Genomic DNA, 21,171 nt, shown 5'->3' on the forward strand with positions numbered 1-21,171 from the left:
TATTATGACCTGATGAGAAGCTCTTCTCTGCTGCCATTGTGTGTTTGTGTACTTGCTGTTGGCTGTTCTGTTCTTGTACAGGCAGATTAGATCAGTCAAGAGATCTAATCCGAGTCAGAATGCTCAATTTTGCTCTTCTGCGCTTTCTGGGTTTGTAAACAAAACAAAACAAAACAGAAAGAATCTGTTATCTACCTCTGGCTGTCCTGGAATGGTCCTGGAATGGTCAATGAACTTCAGAGCATAGGAATCATAGAATTGTAGAGAGCTGGAAAGGGGCTGCCATAGTCATCTCATCCAACCCACTGCAATACACGAATCACAGCTAAAGAATTGCTGACAGATGACCACCCAACCACCGCTTAAAATACTCCAGAGAAAGAAAGTTCACCATCTTCCAAGGGAGTCCAAACTATTAAACAGCTTTCACTGAATGTTGTTCCTAATGTCCCTTCTGGCAATCCCTCTGGAGCAGCAGAAAGCGATGTAAAGAGCCACTTTGAACTGAGTCTGCCCACTGGTCCATCTATTGCCTGTATTGATTGTCAATGACTATCCAGGGCTTCATGGTCTAACCCCAATGCAAGGCAGCTTCCTATGTTCCACCCATGTCCAACCTCATCCTTAGCTCCTTCTCCAAAGTACCATTTCCAGGACTCTTTGAGGGTTTGATTAAGACTTAGGCAAAAGGGCATCCTGAGACTTGCCTCTGAATCTGCAAATGGCACCAGCCATGGAACTCATATCAGTGGCTGATATTTGGCAACTTCCATGTCTCCCTTTCCCCTCCATGCCAGATGATTTGTAGATTGAACAAAAGAACATTTCACAAATTCCTCCTTCAGCACTTAAAAAATGAGGCAAGTGCATCAAACCCCGTCATTTTGCCTCTTTTGTTAATTTTCAGATGCATTTTTTTTCTCATTAATTGATGGAGAATTTGGGGGGGGGGGATTCAGGAGAAATATTTGGCACAAGGCTAGGATCCTAAAACTGGGTACAGAAATGGAGCGACTCTGGTTTCGATCCTTGTTGACTGACAAAGGTAGCTGTGTGGGCTTGGGCAAGTCTTGCAAGATCCCTGTGAGGATAAATGAGCTGTAAGCTGTAAAGTGCTTTGCACATTGGAAATGGCTGTAGAGATAATTAACAGTAATGGACCTGGCTGTTAGATTCATTTCCACCTTGTTCAGCCATTAATTCCTGGGCAAAAGTATTCTGGCACATGTTTAAATGACTGTGCAAGGACAAAGCGTTAAGGGAGTGCCCATTGTCTGCAGATTAGTACAATCTATTGTGAAAGGCAAATATCCCTGGATTAGAAAAAAAGGAAAAGGAATGAAATGACTGAGCATGCTTGTAAAATCTTTCATTGATTTAGAAGGGACCTATTGAGAAATATTTAAAAAATGGCTGTTGCTGTACTTGTCTCTTTTTGCATTGTACTCTGAGTGTAAATAACATGCTTACTATTCACTGCCATCCTGCTAGCAGCTTGCAAAGGTGAAAGAGGTATGGGCTTTCCCTTCACCAGCAATAACAAAAAATGTTATGTTGTAAGCACATCACTGTTTGCAGAATTGCAAGAGGATAGGGGGTGGAGATGCATGAAATGGCTTCTGAACTCAGGTTCATTACTGATATCTGGAGCACTTAGAACACCAATAGAATTTCAGCCTGATTCCAAAAGAGCCAGTTTAAATCCTTTTATTTAAGGCTGCAATCTTTCACAAGCTTACCTGGTAATAAGCTCAACTGAGCTCAGTGGACTTATTTCAATACATGCAGACAGCTGCATAGTAAAGTGTGTTGTTGGCTGGTTGGTGAGTTAAGCAAGGCATCACATTGCTACTGATGCAGTTTGCTTGAGTTGATTTAGCTGTTGCTCAGGTATACATCAGAAAGGGCATCGCCAAGGGTGTAGGCTGGATTTTGAATCCAAAGGAAACTGGATTCACACCAACATCAGCATGAGATGTGGGGTCCCTGCTGGCAAAGTGCCCTTGCACAGCAGGAACACAGAAAGCTGCCTTATACTGAGTCAGACCGGCAGCAGCTCTCCAGGTTTCCAAACAGAGCTCTTTCCCAAGCCCAGCCCTACCTGAAAATGCCAATGATTGAATCTGGAAACTTCTGCATGCAGAAGAGATGCTCTGCCACTAACGTACGGCAAGAGGGCCACCTTTGACACTGGTAGACCCTCCAAGCTGGCTAGTTTATTGGTTATGATGAGAAGCAGTAACAGCAGCATTGCTGCGATCTGTAGAAGATAAGCTTGCATCCATCCACCATTTTCACATTCCCACACTGTCTAATGTAGTATCACTCCAGGGCACTGTAGGAACATTTAAAAGGTCAGCTCCTCAACTGCCTGCCCTTGTGGCACAGCCAACCCAAGTCTGGGAAGACCCCACATAGGTCAGGTATCAGTATGCCCTGCCAGAGCAATGATTGAAATTTTTGTAGCAGTAGATTTGATCGCCTATGGCAGGGATGGGGAACCTCAGAAATGGGGAACAAATGTGGCCCTTAAGACCTTTCTGTGTGGCTCTTGGGACTATACCCCTCAGAAGCCTTGCTGAAGTGCTTTTATTAGGTTGGAATGTGTCCTTGAACAGTGATGGTACCTATTGGTTGCCTGGATAGATATGTCTGTGCATAGAAGACTTTTGATGTTCTATGGCTGCAGTGTAGCATTCTGTCACATCCATTGTTCCTCCCAGGTTTGCACCTTGCTTTGCCCACCATTGGTATGTGGCCTCCAAAAGCGTCTGCAAGAATGTAGCCATTGGGACACAAAAGCTTCCCCACCTCTGACCTTTGGCAAGTCTCTTGTAGTTCTTTAACATCAGAGAGTAACCTCTGCCTGTGTGATTGTGTCAGCAGGGGATTCGTTGTTGAATGCTTCTGTTGAATCCTCATCCCCTCATTTTCTGAACTATCCATCCCCTGTGAAGTTGAGGGTGTCCAGGTCTTTAGTGTCTGCACATTTGGTGCAGCTGTACAAAAATCCTTCATCTGGTACCTTAAGACTGATTCTCAATTTAAACTTTCTAATGTCTTAATCATTTGTTTGCAAGTTCTGATTTTAATTCTTGTCTCTTTGCATTGTGGTTGCATTCCGTATTGTGTTATGCTTATATTCTGTGGCTTGCTGGTACAAGTTCATGGTTGTACAAAATTGCAACGACTACCTTCATTGGGCCTTTGACATATTCATTATTAATGGTGGCATCAGGGAGACCTGAGGATGACCTGAGAAATTTCTAGGTTTGTATCCCTAATAATCCTAGTTTTCTCAGGAATCCAGTATTTGGGCCTTATACCCATGGTATTCCACGTGTATCATTGTGTGTTGCAGAAGACAGTCTATTGAAAACAGATGTTTCTAGACACTTAAGGACACAAGCCCATGGCACAAATTTGCATAATGTTTGTACATGCAGATTTAAATCCATAGTTGTCGTTGGGAAATGGTGGGTGACTGAGATCCCACCAGCACTGTGCATTCCAGTGTACACAGCTGCCCTATAAGCATAAATAAAGTAAGATTTTGTTTTATTTAAAGAAAATGGGGAAATTGGAAGGAGATCAATGGCCCACTGCAAAAGACCCTGGCCTCAGACCCCTTGAGCTACCTCCTAACAATGTCCCTGATCTTAGATTCTGGTCAAAATCCAGCACAGAGGTTGTGTACACACTCCTGCTTACTTGGCATGCAGTGCATTCCCACCCCTGGTTTGGGACGCAGTGTACACATGTGAGCATGCTGCAGTCCATATCCATCCTGTTGTTTCTTATGAAATACTGTATTTTGATGCATCTTCCCCCAAACTAGCTATGATCCTAATTGAGAAAAAGAGCAATCTAGTTGTGTTTTAAGCCAGTAATGTGTGTGCAGCCAGTGTTACTGAACCCAGTTAATAATTTTGCTTAACTCTCTGTAGGAATGTGAGCTCCGTGAAAAAGGGGGTAGTTTAAACTGTAATCCTAGCCCCACTTACGTGAGAGAGAGCCCCATTGAATTTAGTGGGACTCCCTCCTTACGACGACACCCTTAAGTTGGGGAAGCTAAGTTGTTTGCTGTTTCTGTTACAAAATTATGTCTTCTTGATTTTTTTTAAATTATTTATAAAAGAAAGGAACTGAATTTTAAAGAGTGGTTTTACTGTCAGTTCTCTTTTTCTTTTCTCTTTTTGTTCCTCCATTCATCTGAATCACACCTGATCCACTTGGTCCTTTTGTTTTCAAAAATGTTAGTTGTGCCTACTACAATTCTTCCCACTAGCCCCAAAACCCCTGCACCACCAACCTCTCTGACGGATTCCTCTCCTTCCCCTTCTTTAGCTATCCCAAGTTCCAGTATCCTCCCCTCTGCTCCCCGAGATGTGGTCCCTGTTTTGGTCTCCAGTCGATTTGTCCGTCTCAGCTGGCGCCCACCTGCGGAGGCAAAAGGGAACATTCAGACATATGCAGTCTACTTCTCCAGAGAAAGCATCAACAGGTAGGTCCCAATGCTGGACGCCAACTTGGATAGCATGTGTAGCTTATGCCTGTGTATGCTGAAGAATTCTGCTCCTAGAAGGATCTAAATTCTGCGACCTGCACAAATTAAGATCTTCATAGTGTTGCGAGATTTGTTTTGCTTTTCCTAGTCATGAACATATCAAACAGCTTTATACTGAATCAGATCGCCCAACCTGCTAGTCAAATATTCAAGTAGATAGCATACTGATGATGATGATGATGATAGTAGTGATGTATTATTTAAACCCTGCTCATCTGACTGGGTTTCCCAAGCCACTTTGGGCGATTCCCAACAGAATATTAAAAACACGATAAAACATCAAACATTTAAAACTTCCCTAAACAGGGCTGCTTTCAGAAGTCTTCTAAAAGTATTGCCTTAATAAAAAGACTTAAGCCTCCTCAAAACAAAGCAAATACATGCTAGTATCAATATAGTATCAAGGGGGGTAAGAGTGATAATTCATTGTAAAGTTCTTTTATTGAACCAGCGTAAGAGGAGATATTAGCCTGATTTGAACATAGCCATGGGTCATTCAACGAACTACAAATAAACCGCACCTTGTCCCACAGATGACCTTTCACTTATAGATTCCTGCAAAAAAACACCCAGACCTGTACCACCAAACCCCAGGAAATAATATAATTGTAAAGTTGGATCCCAAGGGGCATCTAGCCCACCCACTGCAATGCAGGAATCTCAACTAAAGGATTCATGACAGATGGCCACACAAACTATGAAACCCATGTATAATTATCATAATTAGTAAGCCAGCCCAGCAGCGATATTGTTCCCCATACTCCCAACTGAATCACACCCTTTCTGCTAATGAAGACAATTGTTTTATGGGTTACAATAGTTACTGATTACAACAAGGACGTCAAACTCCCAAGAGACTGCGATCTACTCACAAAATAAAAAACTGGAAGTGATCTCCCCATTTTTTAGGGGTGCAGGTCAAAGTTGCTGAGCTTTTTTTTTACAGAGCCAAGTTTAAGTTGTTGACCTTTTTTAGGGGTGCTGTTGGACTTTTTGTAGGGAGGCAAGTCTAAATTGTCAAGGTATTTTTAGGGGGAGCAAGTCAAACCTGCTGAACTTTTTTTGACATGGGTAAGTCAAACTTGTGAAGCTTTTCTTAGGGGGGCACAGCAAATACTTTTGCTGCTTTGGGGAGGGCAACAACAAAAGTCTATAAACAATAAGTAAACCTGCCAGCAGAAACTCCGTCTTCCCTTCTTGAAATCATTCATGGATAAAGGAAAGAGGGAGGGGGTGGAGCCGAATGCTCCTTTTCACCCATGGATGAAATGAGCCTGTGATCAACTGCGATCAACTTCTAACAACCGGAGGTCAACCTGTTGATCGCAGTTGACCTGTTGGACATCCCTGGATTACAACATTAGAAGAACCAACTGATGCAACTGAATACAGAAGGAGCTCATCTGTAGCTCTGCCTCACTTTCCACTTTGTCTCCTGTTGAAATGATGGCATCCTTAAGGTGATTTTAAGAGCATGAGTGCCTGGCATTTCCCCCCCTCGAAGAAGGGGATTTTTATTTCTGGCTGCTTTTTAGATGTGGCGCCACGTGATGCTCCTTCCTCCGCATTTGAGAGGGGAGAAAGGAAAGGGAGGAAAGGATTGACAGTCTTTGAGGCCTGTAGTTATGGGGTGGAGGCGGGGTTTGGCACTTGCGCTGCTGTGATTGGATAGTGGAAGATAGTGGAAGATGGTTGAGGTAGGAAATGTATGATGGCTGAAGGTGGCAGTTCAGATGCCAGCATTTGGGTGACTGGCTGTGGGGAAATGGTAGTGGTGGGGTGTATGGGGCTGACACTGATGGGATTCTGGTGCTTGCTGGCGGGAGGAAATGGGAGCTTGCAGATTGGTGACGGAGGCCGGAAAGATAGTGGAGAGATCAAATGCCGGCTGGAGATCATTCGGGTCGTGTGTAGGATATAACTTTTGACCCCCAGTTAAATCAAGAGTAACTCCTCCGCCATCTTGTTTCCTGTTTTCAAATTTATTTCCATGCTGGAAACTCACTGATTGGAGTTAGTCATAACTTTCTGTAAGATGGGGAAGGAAGGAAATAATGGTGGGACAATGCTAGGGTGTGTGGCTGTAGGAAAAGTAGTTACACCTGTTTGGTTGTATGTCACTGTACTTCCACAGTTGTGATGTAGCACTATGATAGTGGCACAGTAAGAAATAGAGGGTGATGGCGGGGGTAGGTAAAGGGTAAAGGGGACCCCTGACCATTAGGTCCAGTCGTGGCCGACTCTGGGGTTGCGGCGCTCATCTCGCTTTACTGGCCGAGGGAGCCGGCGTACAGCTTCCGGGTCATGTGGCCAGCATGACTCAGCCGCTTCTGGCAAACCAGAGCAGTGCACGGAAATGCCGTTTACCTTCCCGCTGGAGCGGTACCTATTTATCTACTTGCACTTTGACGTGCTTTCGAACTGCTAGGTTGGCAGGAGCAGGGACAAAGCAACGGGAGCTCACCCCATTGTGGGGATTCGAACCGCCGACCTTCTGACGGCAAGTCCTAGGCTCTGTGGTTTAACCCACAGCGCCACCCGCACTGGGAGCGTCTACCGCGGGGGTAGAGGTATACCTTAATCTACGATTCCCCGCAAGTCATCTTGCACTTCTCCGATGGCAGCAACTTCTTTCTCATTCATTTCTGCATCCTCTCCTTTTCTCGCCTGAACTATTCAGCTTGCCCTTCCCCTGCACATTCCTTGATGTTCCCTGCAACTTTTAGCTCTAGTATTTGTGCCTACTTTAGTACAGCAACCGTATCCCTCTCCAGTGTTGAAATAAGAGGCTCCAGTTTTGAGTACTGGTGTTTTGTTATTTAATTGTACCTAAACCCCAGCTTTTTTTTCCAATTTTTTAAATTGGTTTTCCAAATTTATGACAAACATATAAAAGAAAACATCAAAAAGAAAAACAAACAAACAAGTAAACATAAATCCTAACTGTAATAATTCCATTTTTGTTAACATTTTTTGGTGACTTCCTCCAATCGCCCTGGCTGAATTTCCATATATGCCATTGTAGCAGTTTTCCAAAACTAATTTCACCTAAAATTTACTTAATCAATTAACCTCTTTCTTTCTTTTCATTTTAACTTTAAACATATTGTTCTATAACAGCACATATTTAAATCCTAGGCCAATCTGATACTTGCAAGTAATTCTATTTAAGTTATCTTAACATATTTAGCTAAATAGTCCTTAAATTTCTTCCATTCCTCCTGGTATTCCTCCTCCTTCTGGTCGTGGACTCCTAAACCCCAGCTTTTTAACTGCGTAATTTTGCAGGATAGCTTTCATTTATTTTTTTTTAATAGTATTTTTTATTGCTTTTTTCCAGGTACAATTATATAGTCAGATAAATAACAGAAGCAACAGAACAAAAAAAAAGGAAAAAGAAAATAAAAAAAAAAATTCATCTTTCCAGAACATTTTTTCATAACCAACCGGACTTCCCCACATCTCCCTCACCCTGCATTCTTTACAATAAAGATATCAGCAAATTGTTACCTTGTTTCATGCGTTTTTTGTAATTTCAAATAATTATACTTTAAATTTAAAATACTTATTATCAAATTACTTTTATCCTAAAATAGGCATAAAAATTACTTTAAATTTTGGTCCTTTCGTAGTTATAACTTAGTTTCCCAAATCATCAAATTTTATTGCTGAAGCTAGACTTTCCCAGCCATGCAAATTCTTAACATTCATATAGCTTATGATGTTTTTGTAGATAGTCCTTAAATTTTTTCCAGTCCTCCTCCATTGTTTCTTCTCCCAGATCTCGGATTCTGCCAGTCATTTCAGCCAGTTCCATATAGTCCATCAATTGCATCTGCCACTCTTCCAGCGTGGGTAAATCTTGTGTCTTCCAATGTTTGGCGATAAGGATTCTTGCTGCTGTAGTTGCATACATGCAGGATAGCTTTCAGAGTAGGTATTAATGTTTTCATCATGCATCATCATATGCAGTTAGAGCGCTGGATTAGAGCTTGTGTTCAAAGCCCTGTTCAGCCATGAAGCTCACTGCCTGCCCTTGAGCCAGTCACCTTCTCTCAGCCTAGCCTACTTCACCAAGTTGTTGTGGTGATAGCTAATCATTGCTATGTAGTCATATTTCTCTATATCTCAGTTACTCTTGCTATTACATTTATCCCCTTATCAATGGAGTGGGGGCTCTGAAGTTTCTTTTCCTCAGCAAAACCTTTGGAAAGTACACAATGCCCAAAGTAGTTTTTATCTTGCTTTCCTTTTTTTGTCATCAAAGTGTGAAATGCATGTATTTTCTCCCAACGACTACATGTTAATTAAAGTTGGCATTTCTGGAACTGGTCCTGGAGGCAAGATGGTGTTATTTGTGGGTCCTTGAAATTGCTGTACCATAGAAACAGGAAGATGCAGCGCAGCCTAAATGGGAGGATTAGAAATGTTGTTGACATCTTTGGTAAACTGGAGCTGAGCAGTCAGATATTACCTTCACTCTGAAGCATTGCAGGAGGAGGTAGAAAGTCTTGTTTTTAGCACGGTTGCATATGTTGACAACATGCAAGTAAAGCAGGTTGGATGTTGAGGCTCTAAAATGCATAAGAGATGTTTGTCACTTGCCCCCCCCCCCATCAGCTTGCCCCTTGGGATTTCAAGCATTCAAATTAAATACTTTAAAAGCTCCCCCCATTCTGCCTTTCTCTTTGAGTGTTTGATTGGGACGCTCAGCCAAATCTGGAGCTCTCAGCTGCACCACAATACAATCAAATAACAATTAAAACTATACAGATATACTGCGGTCTTTATTTTAGAAACATTACTCAGAAACATGAAAAAGAAAAAAATCCACCATCCATCCAACACAAAAATGAACACCTAATAGGCACTAAAAGCCAGGCATTCATGTCACACAAATGCCCAGGAAAACAAATAGGTATTTCTTAACTTTTGGGCATCAGGCAACACCCTCCCTGTTATCCTCCTTCTCCACACTAACAAAATACATTGCAAAGGACTTCCACAGTCCCATGGGGATATAGGGATGCACACCAGTGGAACAGATTGCCTCAGAAGGTGGTGGCCTCCTCATTGTTGGGTTGTATTAAGCAGTGCCTGGATAAGCATGTAGAGGTCCTCTAGCAACAGTTGTTCTGCACCGGCATCAGGTTGGAATAGATGGGAGTCAGGACCCTTCAGACTATGCAATTCCAACTTGTTGATGTCATCCTAACAGTAAGCCTCAATTGGCTGCAGGGAAGACAATTCTTCCCTGCCTGTCAAACAGTGCTGGTTAGGAACACACAGTGTCCCTAGTGTGTGGCTTGCAGCTGTAGCAGCATGCCAGATGTCAAAAGGGGCAGGGGCGAGGATGCCACCCTTAGTTCCCTCTCAGCGCTACAAACAAAGGAAGCAGATGGGAAGCAGAAAGTTTAGGACTGGGGAAGCAATGAGAAGGCAATGATTTGGAGAATCAACAAGTTTGGAAATTTATGGAACAGACTCCCCCATAAGAGGTGAAACAAGTTCTGGTTTGGCTTGCAACAGAGCTTCTAGTACAGCAAGTCTTTTAGTTTGGAGGGAAATCATCATAAAAAAGGGGCCACCAAGATCCCTGTGTCAAGCATAACATATAGTTCTGCCTCTAGCAACAAGTTGTGTCAATTTGCTCATGCATACCCTTGGTTTGCACACATGTGCACATACACGCACACACACATAGGTAGTGACTGTCATGAAACAGAAGATAGAGGCCCATTGAAAAATAGTGTTTGCCCCTTACCAAGTCTGCTACTGTAAAGAATATCATCTATTTTTGCCGGTGGGATGGCACTGGGCTTAAAATGCCACTTTTAATTTTAAAAAGAAAGAAAAAGAAAACCCATTTTAAAACTTCCATTGTGGCGAGAACTGCCTCCGGTCCTGTGAACTTTTAGGCTTCCAGTGTGTGAACAAAATAAATGTAGTTTCCTTTAAGTGCTCGGGTGGAACACTGAGTCATTTATTGTTTATACATTATTTTTACAAAAGAGCTATTTTTCTCTTTACAATAACAGCAGATCTGACATTAACCTGAGGCATGCACAGAAATTGTCAGACAAATTACTGTACTCCGCAGTCCTGAACGATTCCTGGTGTTGGAGAATAACAGTAATTTTGCTTGACAATTGACAGTTCTCGTAATGCCAGAACTGCTTATAGAACCGTTCTGCAGCACATCTTCAGGTAATGCATGTCCTTATATTGTAACCGTCCTGTGACATCACACTCAAAGGTTTGACCAGCCTTTGCCAGTCTGTTTTGGACTACAACTCTCAATCAGACCCACCAGCGCAGCTGTTTTGTAGTCCACAACATCTGTAGGGCACCTGGTTGGGGAAAGCTGAGTTAGATGTTCTGGGGCATCCTGAGATTCCTCAAAGGTTTCCCAGATGCTTCTCAGTTGAGCAGCTTAGCAGATGTAAATGGTGGGTGCGCTTTCCTTTAAAGTCTGCTTTTTTATTGCTGTGCCAGGTGGAAGGAAGACTGTAGCTTGGTGATAGAGCACATGATTCACACAAAAAAGGTCCCACAAATCAGAATAGACAATTCTGGACTTGCTGAAAATCTGTTCTGGGCTTGGAGACTGACTGGCCCAAAATTACCCAGTGAGTTTCTTAACTGAGTGGGGTTTTGAACCCTGGTCTCCCAGGTCATCGCCCTCTACTCTAACCACTATGCTGGCTCTTTCGCAATTGTCTCCAAGATTGCAAAATAGCCTTTTGGTGGATACAAGTTACTGTGCCCAAAAAGCAAATCAGCCACATGAATCCAACTGGTGTTGGATTCACTGTAGCCATTACAAACATATCAACTCTTTGTTCCATCACCCTATTATCTGCACTGGTGAATAGGTAATACATTTCCTGTAAATTGACCAATGACTGTGACCTTTAGGACGATGGGGAAAGATGTTTACTACAAGCCTGTTCTGCAAGATAGCAATTGAATGCATAGTGAAACAAACCCTCAGCTTCCTCTTTGCTATATGTACAGTAGCATGAATCACAGGGGCTATTTAGGCATGCTTGAGGAATTTTTATCTTTTGGAATTCTGATATGAACGGACCCTGATCTGCACCTGCTTGCTGGCTGGTGAGAACCCAGAGCCAACAGTCAGATTTCACACTCCTCCAAATGCTGTGATGGGTTTTTCCATTCAAAACGTCTCAAGATGCTTTTAAAAGTAGGCTTAGAAATCCACACTGCGAGAGAAACTACATTCAAAAATGTGTATTTGAATACTATTTGAATGCAATTTTTGTCCATTGCAGATCAATGCAGAAATGGGACAGACCTGAAGTAGACTAAACCCTAGGACTGTCCATTTGTGTTACTTAACAGGGTAATATATCACCTCAAAGAGCAGGTCCCTGCTATAAGGAGTCTCTAGTAAAATTTTGACTGAGGTAGTAAGGAGACCACAAAATCAAGGGGAGAGCAAAGGTCTTAAAAATATAGAAAAGGAAGGAATTGGAAAAGCAAAGGCAAATGCTTATTGACTTGATTACAGAGTTGCCACGCATAGCCAACCCCTCCTCCCTCTACACTGCACACAAACCTCACCTATTCCCTCACAGCCCAGACAATGCCCTTCCCCTCCCAGCCTGCCCCAATCCCCTTCCCTCCCAGTTCATTTCAAGCCCCTCCCCTTCTCACAGCTTACCCCAAGCCCCTCCCCTCCCAGCTCATGCCAAACCCCTCCCCTACTCCTCACAACTCACCCAAGCCCCTCTCATAACAGTTCACTCAAGCCCCTCCCATTCTCACAACTCACCCAAGCTCCTCCCCTCACAGCTCACCCAAGCCCCTCCCCTCACAGCTCATGCCAAACCCCTCCCCTTCTCTTCACAGCTCACCCAAGCTCCTCCCCTCACAGCTCATGCCAACCCCTCCCCTTCTCCTCAGAACTCACCCAAGCTCCTCCCCACACAGCTCATCTCAACCCCAACCATCTGCTGTTGCATTTAATGGGGTGTCAGAAGAGGCATTTCAGGGAGCAGTTTGCCAAAGATGAAATCCCTCTCCAACCTTTCATGTACGTAATTTGAAGTAGGTATGCATGTATATGAGTGAATCATGGAAATAACAATTTTTTAGTACCAATTGTCTCTCCACCCCCACCCCCTTTTTAGGGAGAGGTTACATAGGTCACATGTTCACATTTCCTGCCCTTGTAGAAGCCAGTGTGCCTTAGGTTGCGTGTGCATCAGGGTTAATCTCCCTATGGCAGATGTTGGGAATCTTTCACCCTCCAGATGATGCTGAGCTACAACTCCCATCATGCCTGGCCACTGACCATAATTGCTGGGTCTGATGGGAGCTGCAACATTTGGAGAGCCAAAGTGCTCAGGGAAATCCCATAATGGCTATTATTCCTGCTTAGATGACCCTTGGGGTCTTTTCCAGCCCTACACTTCTTTGATTTTATAGTAATTTACATACTTTTATTGTTATTAATTTTTGTCAAGGTAGTCTGAAGCAACAGGTGAAAAAGGACCTTGGCCAACCTTTGGTCCGTTTTCATAGTATTAAGTACTGTGCAGTCAGAGACATTATCATGATTCTTCCACCTTGAAGCAACTAATTAGGTGTTTAATAGATTGTAGAAGTATTGGCGGCCCACCTACCAAGTGTGCAAAAATGCTGCAATTACATTTTTGACACCCCAATGCACTTATAAGTCACTCTACGTTCATTTCAGCAAATTACCCTGGGAGGGTTCCATGTTTTGTAAGTAAATGAGTCATATTTGAAACTACCTTTTATTTTACATTTCAGCATTTCAGAGCAATTCTCTGTGTGTGTGTTTTAATGAATTGCTTCTCAAGAGCTCCTAGATACTGTCTTGTTTTCAAATATAGCTTCGTTATTAATTTTTATACTAAAACCCCTGTTCATGTGTGTCGCCAGAATTCTGAAAGGTTCTCAAAGGCTAACTATTGCATTTTCCTCTTCTGCGGCACAGTAACTCCCATTAAGTCTACACCATAGTATGTTCTACCCAAAGAAGAATGCCAGAAGAAAGATGGGGCAGCAATGTAGAGCATGACACTCTTAATTTCAAGGTTGGGGGCGGGGTTTGGACCCCAAGTTGGGCAAAAGAATCCTGCATCACGGCAGGTTGGACTAGATAACACCTGCAGTCACTTCCAATTCTATGACCTGTTGGATCTGTGTGCATCTCTCCTAGGTGGTCAACATTTGAATTGCAGTTGGCAGTTTCTCAGTGAAATAACTTCAAGTTCTGGACTGACTCTGCCTACTCAGGTTGACCATTAGATCCTCCAGAACAGGAAGGAATAGAAGAGGAACGTCCTGTTCCAGTTGAACTTTGGCTGAGCAACAGGATGTTTCAGAGGTCTGGTGTGTTATTGCATCTTTTGGTTGTGACTTTCCCCTGATCCTGCTGCCTGAAGGTTCTAGTCCAGACATAGGCAAACTTGACCCTCCAGATGTTTGGGACTACAATTCCCATCATCCCTAGCTAACAGGACCAGTGGTCAGGGATGATAGGAATTGTAGTCCCAAACATCTGGAGGGCCAGAGTTTGCCTATGCCTGTTCTAGTCTCATAGGACCAGCTGCTGCAGATGTTATCAGAGGAATGGCCATAGTTCAGTGGCAGAATGTCTGCTTTCCATGCATAAGGTCCAAGGTTCAATCCCTGCCACCTCCAAACAGAGCTAGGAATGTCCTCATCTCTGAAAACCAGGAAAGCTGCTGTCAGCCAGTGTGGGCAGTACTGAGGCAGATTGACCATTTGTCTGACTTAGTTTAAGGCAGTTTCCTGTGCTCCATTTGGAGCCAGCAGTGGCTAAATAGGCCCTATTCACTGGCGCTACACTACAGCAAAATCACTTAGACTGTCTAAAGCAGCATTATTTGATAACCAAAATCCTCCACAGAGAACACATTTTTAGTAGGCACATAGGATAATGGTCAAATAAATGAAGCCAGTTTTGTTTTGATTTGGTGCTTTATTCACATCAGATTTGGAGTTTTCCTGTTTCAGGTCCATGGGAACTGTGTTGAGCAAAGCGGGCTGTGGATTAGGAGAATTAGTATTGAAAACGGAGCCCCTTTGCTTTTGAAGATGCCCATCTGGATCTGTTATTTAATACTCTGTGATGGCTAGAGCTCTGAGACCATTACCCTTTCTCTCCTCAGGCAAATTTGAAACATTTGATCTTTTTGCTATGCTACATTTCTTATTTAATGTTGTTTATGCCACAAAAGCCCTCAAACAGCACACTAAAGAAAGGTTGTGAAAGATGGGGGTGAACAAAGTAAATTACCAATTTCTCCCCACCCAAAATGAAAGATGAGCTAGTCCCAGGCCAGTAATTGGTGGTCTATTCCATGAAAGAATATTAAATCCTTATTTCCTTGGGGCTCTTTGTTTTTAACAAACAACATCCATTGAAAGAACATGTGGGGAAAGGGTTAACGCCTTCACCACTGAAAATCACTCCTGAGAGCAGTTGCAAGTCAGAGTAGACAATATCAGCTAATGGTCTGACTTAGTAGTGAGGGAATCTATGTTGTTCTTTTCTTGCTAGGTGGGCAAATTTGTAAGAAATTTCAGGGGAGCGGGTGGGTTGACTCAACTTGCAGATGAAAAGATAGAGGATAGCTATTTATTCTAATTTACAAGAAGCCTCTCCAGGCACGTTCAGGATCTAGTCCAGGAAGAGGAATGCAGGTGGATCAAAGTCAGAAGGCTATTGAGATGGATGGGCTTGCCAGCCACTGTTTGCCGCTGGAGAGGCTTATTTTAAATCAAGGATAGGTAACCTCAGGACAATGGGATGAACATGACCCTCTGAGCCTCTCTGTCTGGTTCTGAGCCTCTTCTCTGGCCATGCTTGGTCTCCCCAGTATGACTTACATTGCAGAATGGGTAAGTAAAATAAAATAACAGCAACCGGCCATCCACAGTTTCTTCGAAACAACATTATATTCATTAAGCTGTTTGCTGCTTATTCAGCAGCATTGCCTCATCGTTTTCACATTATCAAGCACTTCTGTGAATCCAACTAGAAATATGTGACTGGAAGTATTTCATCCTGACGTCCCGTCCCCCCTGTGCTGCTGTTTCTGGTTAGGGAGCGGGCTCTGAACACATCACAGCCTGGGATGCTCCAGCTTACTGTGGGGAATCTGAAACCAGAAGAGACCTACACCTTCCGAGTGGTAGCGTACAACGAATGGGGGCCAGGAGAAAGCTCACAGCCCATCAAGGTGGCCACACAACCCGAATGTAAGTATCCTTATTTGTTGGCAGTCATTTGTGTTTTCACATCTCTACAGCTGACCTTTATATGCACACTCCAAATGTTTATGAAATGATTTCTCATCATGGATGGGCAGCATTAGAATTCTCCCATTGATTTCTGTGGCTGCACCTCCTCTGATTCTGGACCAGGTTAGGCTTAAGGAATGCATACATTAATTTCATTTGCATGTGTTCATAATGTTTGTTGCGTTTCATTTAGAGCAGAACAGGCATTTGTCTTGGGGTTTAAAATGAAGGGCGAAGATTTAAGTTGGGGACCAATCAACTTGCCAGAAACTTTTCTTTAAAAATCATGGGGTAAAATTCATGGGATGTTGGTGAGGAGGTGATGTGGGAAAGTTGTGAGGTGTAGTAAGATCATCGATCACCCTTTCCTTATCACAAGGAGCTAAACAGATGCTGCAGTTATATTTTAAAGACATGGGTTGCATAATGTGTGCCATCAGTGAAGATGATGCTTCTCATCAGCCTTTGGCAACCTGGTGCCCTTCAAGTGTTTTGCTCTACAACTTCCAGCAGTTCCAGCCAACACATGAAAGCTGTTGTCCGAAACATCTGGAGGGCACCAGGTTGGCAAGGGTTGTTTTTCCAAGTCCCATCTCCCATTCTCCTTTCTGTAGCTGATCATTGCTGACCTGAAAACTTTTTCCGGATGGGTTACTTGAATTGGGAGATCCATGTGCATGCATGATTTTGTGAATAAAAAGAAGTGCCTCTTCTTTCCTCCTTTCACAATAGAGAGATGTATAAAGCAATGCAGGGGTAGATTGGGTATCTGTATGGAAATGGATAGGGAAACTGTTTTGGGGTATGGGAGCTCTTCTGTGCACTTCAGAGCAACCATGCCTAGAGGAGACATGTGAATTGGGTCAGTCCAATGAAGAACGCAGAACTAACAAAATCCTTGAGCATCTTTACTGGCCTCACATTGCGCCTGACAAAGCCACAGTGTGGGGATGAAGAGAAAGGAGGTTTTGCATTATTGCCCCTCCAAAGGCTCCAAGGCAGAGAGAGGAAGGACCATCTGATTGCATTTGCCTGGCCCACTATATATATATATATATATATGTATATCTTTGACGACATTTGCATGCTACATTTAAAGCACTATGGTACCACTTTAACAGTCATGGTATCCCCTAAAGAATTTTGGGAGCTGTCATTTAACATGGTGCTGAGAGTTGTTAGGGGAAAAAAACCCTCCCAGAGTTTGCTGTGAAAATGGATTGATTTTTAAGTCACTCTGGAAGAATACTTTGGGAGAAGCCATGGCTGTTTAAAGTGGTATCATAGTGCTTTCAATGTGTGGGCTCTAGTTACATCACCCTGGAAACTTTTTGTTTAGACCCCTGTTAATTTTGGGCAGGGAGGGGCTCCCCACCCCTTGGGACAAAATAATCTCCACTCTATCAAACATCCTTCATTCTATGCATAATCTACCAGCTTTGGCCTCTGCCCTTTCCTGACATAATCAGTGTGCATTGCCAATTGAATGCCAAGGTTCCTTGTATTATTTTGAAATACCAAAAGTGTGACGCAAATTATCCCAGTTGAGGATTAATAGATGATGGAAAAGAGCATCCAAAACACACACCCCTTACTCTCTCTTTCTAACAGAATAAAATGTGTGCATTCTCTCCAGCTGTAATCAGTTTAAAAGATCAGTACAAGTTCCAGCTCTTCAAATAATTATTCTGACTAGAAGGACTAGATTTATATGAAGAGTGGCATGTGTGTGTGTGTGTGTGTGTGTGTGTGTGAGTGTGAGTGTGTGTGTGTTGCTGGATTAAGTCTTCCCATTTCTCTTACTTATTTAGCTGAAGCCTGCCCACTTTCACTTCCACTCGCTCTCACGCTGTATAATTCTACTACCATATTATCAATCAGGATAGAAATCTCTTGCTGTTTTAAGATTATCTCATATTTTTCACCCTGTATGAGGATCATATGCGAGCTATAGCTGTGGTTCTTCTAAGAGGCTGCAAAAGGTTGCCAGAGAACAGAGGGCACCAGTTTCTATCTTGTATAGATGTGGGTACCAATTTGAATTTCTAAGGCAGCTTGCCTGGACACAGGACAGCTCCGGGGGGTGGTGATATGAAATCTTTGAGAGAAATAATCTCTGTAGGGAGAAAGTGTCAACAGAAGCCTGAGGTAAGCTGATCAAGCCTGGAGTGCAATAGGCTCCTTTGCCGTGAGGGAGCTGGCTGGCTGGTCAAAGGACCCTCACCTTTTTTTGGTAGTCTTTGCTTTCTGCCAGGATGAGGAGATCGAGGGACTAGAGGGGACTTATCCTCTGAGTCAGCGGATGGAGTCAGAGCTATGCCCTCTGACCAGAAGGACACAATACTCAAGTGTCCCGAATTAAGCAGGACATTACAGATTCACAGAAGTGAATCCGCTTCTGTTGGAAGTACATGATGTCTTGTTTTCGCCGCCTCGTCTCTGCCTCCTCCTCCTGCTCTGGGGTGGCCTGCCACTGCCATAATGGCTGACCTCTGCCACTGCCATATTCCTGGAAGCGGGCACAGCACATCCAGAAGCACACCACTTCCCGTGGCCAGTAGCTTAATAATGATGATGATGATGGACGTGGGTGGCGCTGTGGTCTCAACCACTGAGCCTCTTGGGATTGCTGATCAGAAGGTTGGCAGTTCGGATCCCTGCGACAGGGTGAGCTCCTGTTGCTCGGTCCCAGCTCCTGCCAACCTAGCAGTTTAAAAGCACACCCAAAAAGTGCAAGTAGATAAATAGGTACCACTCCAGTGGGAAGGTCAGTGGCGTAGCATGGGGGGTGCAGGGGGGCCGGCCGCACCGGGCGCAACATCGGGGGGGGGGTGTGCTCGCACTCGCAGCTCTCTGCCCCTACCTGGTTCACTCACTCTCTCTCACTGCAGTGCTGGCTGTGCGAATCCGATCCGAGCCGCTGGGTCGCCGCCCACTGTGGAGGGGGTGGGTGCCAGGTGTGCGGTGCGGAGAGAGAGCGAGGGACTATCTGGGGGAGGGACAGTGCAGCAGCTGCCCAGCGCAGCGCTGAGTGCGGGAGAGAACCACACAAGACCAGCCCAGGCAGCAGCAAGAAGAAGCTGGCAGCGGCGGCAGGTTAGGGGTTAGGGGGCGCAAATTACTTGCTTTGCCCCGGGTTAGGGGGCGCAAATTACTTGCCTTGCCCCGGGTGCTGACAACCCACGCTACACCGCTGGGGAAGGTAAATGGCTTTTCTGTGCACTGCTCTGGTCTCGGTGTTCCGTTGTGCCAGAAATGGCTTAGTCATGCTGGCCACATGATCTGGAAAAACTGTCTGCGGACAAACGTTGGCTCCCTCGGCCTGTAAAGCGAGATGAGCACCGCAACCACAGAGTCGTCTGCGACTGGACTTAACTGTCAGGGGTCCTTTACCTTTATTAAAAATAATTAAATATAATAATAATAATAATAATAATAATAATAATAATAATAATATTTATTATTTATACCCTGCCCATCTGTCTGGGTTTCCTCAGCCACTCTGGGCGGCTCCCAGTAGAATATTAAAAACACGATAAAACATCAAACATTAACAACTTCCTTAAACAAGGCTGCCTTCAGATGCCTTCTAAAATTCGGATAGTTTTTTATTTCCTTGACATCTGATGGGAGGGCCTTCCACAGGGTGGGTGCCACTACCAAGAAGGCCCTCTGCCTGGTTCCCTGTAATCTCTTTTCTCGCAGTTATGGGACTACTAGACGGCCCTTGGTGCTGTACCTCAGCACCCAGGCTCAACGATGGGGGTGGAGATGCTCCTTGGGGTATATGGGGTTGAAGAGTGGGCAGATATCCTGCTTTCCTGTCCCAAAACATTGGATGCTATGGGAGGACCCTAAATAAGGTCCTGGTGGCCTTTTCTCTAAGGATGCAGCCTGAACCTCACCTGTGTCCTCACTGTGCATTGTGCACTGTGAAGCCTTCCCCCACAACCCAGGTTGTAGGTCACAACACCAATGAAATATTTGAGGGGGCAACACACCCCCTCCAGGTTGATGGGCATTGCCATTCAAATGGTGTGTGCGTGTGCCATGTCTTGTGATCGATTATGCAGAGTGGGGCTTACATACCTCCCCCAATATTTTATTCAAGTTGGCACCCCTGCACCCCAATATTATTTTCTGGGCATCAGGAATAGAGAAACAATAAGCACTGGGGGTGCTTTGTGAGAGTGCTTAGCTTTCTTGTGAGCATTTGATTGGAATCCCCACAAGTTCTCATTTGGGGATGAGCAGTCCTTTCGGAAAGGCTTTCCTAGAAACTGAGAGTGACCACTGGAGGGGAATGCAACGCCTTTCTCCAAACAAGGTTTATCTTTGCTTGTCATTTCTCAGTGCTCAAGGGTAATTTTTCCTAAGGGGTGGAAAGGGATAGAACAAAGAGCTAAAATGAGAAACGGATATGTATGGACAGAACAGTGGACAGAGAAAGGAAGGCAGAACCTCTGCTATGCCTGCCTGCTGGGGAGCTTTTAGAATCTGGCTTTACCCTTGACTACATTCCACAGGGGGACACGGGTGGCGCTGTGGGTTAAACCACAGAGCCTAGGACTTGCCGATCAGAAGGTCAGCGGTTCGAATCCCCGCGACAGGGCTAGCGCCCGTTGCCGGTCCCTGCTCCTGCCAACCTAGCAGTTGGAAAGCACGTCAAAGTGCAAGTAGATAAATAGGTACCGCTCCGGCGGGAAGGTAAATGGCGTTTCTGTGTGGTGCTCTGGTTCGCCAGAAGCGGCTTAGTCATGCTGGCCACATGACCCGGAAGCTGTACGCCAGCTCCCTCGGCCAATAAAGCGAGATGAGCGCCGCAACCCCAGAGTCGGTCACGACTGGACCTAATGGTCAGGGGTCCCTTTACCTTTACCTTTTTACATTTCACAGAAAGAAAGTAATGTGCAGCTGGGATCTCAGAAATGAGAGGAAGGCAAGCAGTTTGAAGGTACCAACACAGGAAGTGCCAAAGGAGGCTTAGGACTGAACTTGCAGGCCTTCAGTTTCTGCTGCAATTCGACAGGTGACCTTAAGGTCAACCACATAGATTGCAACATAAAAGGGAGGGGGGGCTTTGCTTAGCGGATCAAATAAATCAAAGGGGCTAAGTAAAACTGACAGCCTTTTAATTCACTCTTTGAATCTGCAGTTTATTGTCGGATTTATCAGCACAATGTGTATTGCTAAAATAAATAAACCCATCTCCCTGTGATAGACAGATGCCAGCAAGATAATCCCATCACCTGCACTTTGTCAATACATACTTGCCAGTC

The 21,171-nt window shown here is 44.3% G+C and overlaps 1 protein-coding gene across 4 annotated transcripts in view; it reads left to right on the forward strand.

Annotated features, from left to right (window-relative positions):
• The window catches only part of DCC (DCC netrin 1 receptor), a 964,956-nt gene that overhangs the window by 703,106 nt on the left and 240,679 nt on the right, over positions 1 to 21,171 (forward strand). For all 4 annotated transcript variants that reach the window (XM_080973386.1, XM_080973387.1, XM_080973388.1 and 1 more), the window contains exons 8-9: positions 4,348 to 4,504; positions 15,696 to 15,850. In XM_080973386.1, the coding sequence (XP_080829512.1) occupies positions 4,348 to 4,504; positions 15,696 to 15,850 (312 nt within the window). The remainder of the gene's footprint in view (positions 1 to 4,347; positions 4,505 to 15,695; positions 15,851 to 21,171) is intronic.

This window comes from Podarcis pityusensis (genome assembly GCF_964106645.2).
Source record: "Podarcis pityusensis genome assembly, chromosome: 11".
NCBI classification, from domain to species: Eukaryota; Metazoa; Chordata; class Lepidosauria; order Squamata; family Lacertidae; genus Podarcis; species Podarcis pityusensis.